The 5,917-nt window shown below is 37.1% G+C and overlaps 1 protein-coding gene across 1 annotated transcript; it reads right to left on the minus strand.

Moving 5' to 3' along the window:
• Positions 1-3,312: 3,312 nt before the first annotated feature.
• On the minus strand, positions 3,313-5,690 carry LOC124295055. The gene is made up of 2 exons (XM_046743214.1): positions 5,306-5,690; positions 3,313-4,430 (listed from the first exon to the last, which is right to left on the minus strand). The coding sequence occupies exons 1-2, from the start codon at positions 5,688-5,690 to the stop codon at positions 3,313-3,315; spliced, it is 1,503 nt and encodes a 500-aa protein (XP_046599170.1).
• Between the last annotated feature and the right edge of the window lie 227 nt (positions 5,691-5,917).

Here is a 5,917-nt window from a genome sequence, read left to right on the forward strand (position 1 = left end):
GCGATTATGTTTGTTTTCGGATCTTCCGTCGAAGACTTGACCGTAAATTCAAATTTCAGTTTTTCCATTCTGTATTTTTTTTTTTTTTTTTTTAAGCAAAAATGTCGTTTTATAATGTTCCCTTTTTAACACTGTCGAAGCTGCGATGAGTTTCTCTGTAAATGGAGTTTATTGTTTCGTATACTATTACATTACATTACTTTTCTTTACATTACGTACTTATATTCTATGTTTAATAAAAATAATATTACCTGTAAATGGAGAAACGACATTTACAGCTTATTTTTCTCTCGTTCTGACGTTTCCACGTGCGATTCGGCTGATAATAGCTTATGTACTAATCTGTCATAATGCCCTCGGCATTCTATTGTTTCTATTCGCTCATATTTACACGTATGTACTATTGACCGTGAAACTGCCAAAGGCGCTTATTGTTGTGCGGTGAAATTTCAAATTTGGGAGTGAGGAAGAAATATGATGAGGTGAATATAGGCCTCGTCATATTTGTTTACATATATATATACGCACACACACACACATATATATATATATATATATATATATATATATATATATATATATATATATATATATATGTATATGTATATATATATCCATAAATATATATATATATATTTATGTACACTTATATTATACGTTAATATAATAGAATATTAACGGAGGTTATCAAGTTGAATAATTTAGTGAAATAAAGAATGAGTGATTTGAATGAATTATTTTTTTTTAAATTAATGAATCATTGATTTTTAAAAATGAAAATATGAGATTACATGAATAATAATTTATCTATCAGTATGTTGTCTCTGAATTTCATAATAAGTTTTAATCCATTGTATTAATGTTCGAGATTACAATTCATAAAGTAAATTGGACGGCATTCTTCTAATGAATAATATTTTGATTTCGATTAATATGTGAGCACATATTAAAAAAATATTTAGGATTTTTGTAATAATTATGTATGATTTTGAAATATTGAAATAATGTGAAAAGGAAAGAGTTCTTTTTTTTCGAGAAAAAATTGAAAATTGAATCATATACATTAGACTGGGCCAAAAAAATTGACTGTTTTTTTTATTTGAAAAATGTATTGAGAATATCATTCAGTATGGCAAAAAAAAAATTTCATGAAATTTTAAGCCCTCGATATTAATTTTAAGAGGTCTATCATCGCTATTTTTAATTTTTAGTAACAATTTGATGTTTTACGTCAGAACTGTCGAAATATTGAAGTGAAAAAATTTATGTTCACTTATCCCTTTATAAAATTGAATTCCCTACAAAAAAGGTCTGATTATAGATTTTTGTCAGACAAGCCGTTTCCGAGTAATTAAGCTTAATAAATTGATGTAATTTCTCTATTAATTCTCGATTCATTCTCGATTAATTCTCGAGAAATTATATCAATTTATTAAGCTTAATTACTCGGAAACGGCTTGTTTGACAAAAATATATAATCTGACCTTTTTTGTAGGGAATTTAATTTTATAAAGGGATAAGTGAACATAAATTTTTTCACTTCAATATTTCGACAGTTCTGACGTAAAACATTAAATTATTACTAAAAATCAAAAATAGCGATGATAGACCTCTTAAAGTTAATAATAAGGGCTTAAAATTTCATGAAATTTTTTTTTTTGCCATACTGAATGATATTCTCAATATATTTTTCAAAAAAAAAAATAGTCAATTTTTTTGGCCCAGTCTAATATACATATGTATATACATATATGTATATATATATATATATATATACATTTATATATACGCACACACATATATATACATATATATATTTATGTATACTTATATTATACATCAATATAATAGAAAATGAGTGGAGGTAATTGAGTTAAATAATTCAGTAAAATGAAAAATGATTTATTTGAATAAATTATTTTTCTCAAAGTAAAGAATATTTGATTTTTCAAAATAAAAATACAAAATTAAATAAATAATAATTTGTCTATTTGTATGTTTTCTTCAAATTTTATGATAAGTTTCAATTCATTGTAGAAATGTTCCAGAATACAATTCGTAGAGTAAATTGAACGGCATTTTCCTAATGAATAATATTCATATTTCAATTGATATGCGAGCAGACAATTAAAAAATACATAGGATTTTTCTCATAATTATATATAAATTGAAAAAATTCAAATACTGTGAAAAAAATTTTTTTTCCAAAAAGTTCTCGTTTTTGTAAGAAAATTAAAAATTATATTTTATATATATATACGCACACACATATATATATATATATTTATGTATACTGATATTATACATTGATGTAATGGAATATGAATGAAGGTAATTAAGTTATATACTTTAATGAAATAAAAAATGATTTATCTGGATCAATTATTATCCTAAATTAGAGAATAATCAATTTTTAAAAATTAAAAATATGAAATTGAATAAATCATGATTCATCTATCTGTATGTTTCCTTCAAATTTCATAACAAGTTCTAATCCATTGTATAAATGTTCCGCATTAAAATTCATAAAGTAAATTAAATGGCATTTTTCTGATGAATAATATTTTTATTTTAACTTATTTGTAAGCAGATAATTCAAAAATATATAGGATTGTTCTGATAATCATATATTATTTTGAAAAATTTAAATCAGGTGAAAAAAATTTTTTCCCATAATTTCTCTATCTTTAAAAGTCAATTGAAGATTATAATATTATATGTGTATATATACACACGCATACATATATACATATGTATATTTATTTATATTTATATTATACATTTTTTCAGAGAGATGGCAAAAAGATATGGATCATTGACGTGGGATCCGCGAATTAGTGATGAGAACGAATGTGAATGAAACGAAATGATGTTGAGATGGAGAGAGATGATGATTAATAGTAACCGAGAATTTTATTGATTCTGATGCGGCGATACAGACCGTATCGCAAGAGAACGTTACAGAGAGTGAAGATTTTACAGAGCGAGAGAACACATAAATTATACACATACATGATTTCGAGATAGTAGACAATACATGAGATACAGCTGATGAGTTTTGAGTCGCGACACGGGCAAGCGGCGAGATTTGACGCAGAGACGGCAAGTAAACATTGCACGCGAGTGTGCGTACATGCGCAAGGACGATTTTGAGTGTCGCGAGAAACACATTTAACTATTCGATACCTTGCCGAAACATACCGCCCGCTTCGCTATCGGTAACGATCGCGAAATTAGATTATGCCGCCCGCCGTGCGTTATTTATTCTTAGAGTCAATAATTGTCTTCAGAGGACACTGGAAGCACACACAATTATACGATTGGACGTTTTAACACAGAGGATTTCGTTTTAACGGTCACAACGCGAACGAGACCGTTGGTTTTCGGATGCGCTTCGATCACTTTCGCGAGGGGCCACACAGATGGAGGTAGATTTTCGTTTTTTACGAGAACGATGGATCCGATTTTGATGTTCCCGTGATGAGTCTGCCATTTCGAGAGGTTTTGGAAGAACTGAAGATACTCCGTACTCCACCGTTTCCAAAAATGCTCCAGCATTTGACGCGAGTGTTGCCAATGCGATAGCCGTTGAACTGGCACCTCGATGAGTGACGGCTCAGGAATTGTTTTCAATGCTGAGCCGACGAGAAAGTGTCCTGGAGTCAAGGCACTTGGATCCCGTGGATCGTCCGAAATAGCGCAAAGAGGTCGAGAATTAAGCGTGGCTTCTACTTGCGTGAGGAACGTCGCGAATTGCTCGAACGTTTGAGTAGCTTCTTCGATGACTCGTTTGAGGTGAAATTTGACTGATTTCACACCGGCTTCCCATTTTCCACCGAAATAGGGCGTGGAGGGAGGATTGAACCGCCACTGGGTTCCGTGTGATGCGAGGACGTTTGCTATTTCTGCGAACTCCTTTGACGATGCAGCGAGAAGACGGCGAAGTTCTGAGTCTGCGCCGACGAGATTCGTGCCACAATCGCTTGCAATTGGGGCACAAATTCCTCGTCGAGATGTGAAGCGTTTGTACGCCGCGATGAATGCCTCCGTCGTGTAGTCCGAAACTAGCTCGAGATGCACAGCCGAGGTCGTGAAGCAGATGAAGATAACGATATATCCCTTGCATGATTTCGCTTCTCTTCCGCGGGAGGCTCGAATCGAGAATGGACCAGCGTAGTCAACGCCAGAGTGCCACAGACTCGAGACTGAGGGAGTTGGCCCATCTGTTGGCTGCTGAGGGTGGTGCGATGACGCGCACAAGGAACGCAACGATGTATGAACATGCGGATCGGTACTCTTCCTCCCAGGATCCAGTACCGCTGTCGGATTGTAGCGAGAGTGAGTTGCGGACCTCCGTGGAGCGTCAACCGATGATGATGATCGATGATCATTGCGGAGAACGATGATTCGTGAGGCAAGATGAACGGGTGCTTTTCGTCATACGAAAGCAATGAGTGATTCAGTCGACCACCGACTCTGAGGAATCCGTTCGAATCGATAAACGGCGTGAGTCGCGATAGTGGATGACTTCGAGTGAGACTTGAGCTTGTCTCGATTTGGCGGATTTCTTCTGCAAAGTACGCCTGCTGGGTCAGCTTGGTCCAAAACAGTTGGGCGTCGCTTAATTCGAGAGAAGAGATCGGTCCGACAGTGATAGACGTGTTTACGCGATTCGATGTCGTCTTCGCGAGGAACCGATTTGCTGCGCGTTTACACAATGATGTGACTTTGAGGAGAGTCGATAGTTTTGAGTAGCGATCGACGAGATCCCAGATTTGTTGGGGCTCAGCTGTTGCGATGTGCGTCGACAGCCCTTTTCTTTCCTCGAGATAAATGTTTTCTTCCGGTCGCGGAGATAAGGATGGCCAATTGACAGAAGGCTTCGAGAGCCAGGATGGTCCGAAGGTCCAAAGTTCTGATTTTTGAAGTTGCTCCGGAGATGTACCACGAGACGCAAGATCAGCGGGGTTTTCAAAACCCGAGATGTGATACCAACAAGCGTTCGCGAACTCTTGGATTTCCGTTACGCGATTACGAACGAATTCCTTCCACCGCGATGGGTGGCTTTAGATCCGCGCGAGCGCGACTGTGGAATCCGTCGACAGATAAACCAGGGTGTTTTCGAAATTAAGAGTCTTTTCCACATGAGACATTAACCGGACGAGAAGATTCGCAGCACAGAGTTCGAGACGAGGAATTGTCACCTTCTTTAGCGGCGCTACTTGAGTTTTCGCGCACACTAGTGAAACGCGCACTTCGTGAGTGTTGATATACGTTCGCGCGTAGATCACTGCGCCTAATGCACTTCGAGAGGCGTCCGCGAAACCGTGGATCTCTATCCCGAGAGATGCTGAACTTGACCCGATCCATCGTGGGATGGTGATAGCTGAGATGCCTTGAAGATCTTGTAGAAACCCGATCCATCGCGAGGACAATGAAGCTGAGAGCGGCTCGTCCCAGTCGAAACCGAGTGCCCACAATTCTTGCATAAAGATTTTGGCTCTGATCGTGATCGGCGAGAGCCATCCGAGAGGATCAAAGAGCTGCGCGGTTTGTGAGAGAACTTTTCGTTTCGTGAAATTGTCCCGAGTATGATGAATTTGCGGAGTGAACGTGAACGCGTCGATGTCTGGTCTCCACGCAAGACCGAGAGCCCGAAAGAATGGACTTTGATCGAGATTCAGATGCATCGCGATCCCTTGATGGTTTCGAGAAATGTCAACGAGAGTTTCTGGGTGGCTTGAAGTCCACTTTTAAAGTTCAAAGCCGCCCGCCTTGAGCAATTGATTGAGTTCGTTGATTTTCTCGCGACCTTGATTAACGTCCTCTGCTCCTGAGAGGATGTCGTCGACGTACGTGTTCTCGAGAATGACGTGGCTCGCAAAGGGATACTGCTCACCTTCGTCCTGAACGAGTT

Source organism: Neodiprion lecontei, chromosome 6, assembly GCF_021901455.1.
Source record: "Neodiprion lecontei isolate iyNeoLeco1 chromosome 6, iyNeoLeco1.1, whole genome shotgun sequence".
NCBI lineage: Eukaryota > Metazoa > Arthropoda > Insecta > Hymenoptera > Diprionidae > Neodiprion > Neodiprion lecontei.

What these genes read in the sequence shown, in the direction of transcription:
- LOC124295055 (XM_046743214.1), bottom strand. Translation starts at nt 5,690, where the DNA reads ATGCATCTGAATCTCGATCAAAGTCCATTCTTTCGGGCTCTCGGTCTT. An exon ending in TTTCGCGGACGCCTCTCGAA is followed by an intron (nt 4,431 to 5,305) that starts GTGCATTAGGCG and finishes TATGACGAAAAG; the next exon opens with CACCCGTTCATCTTGCCTCA.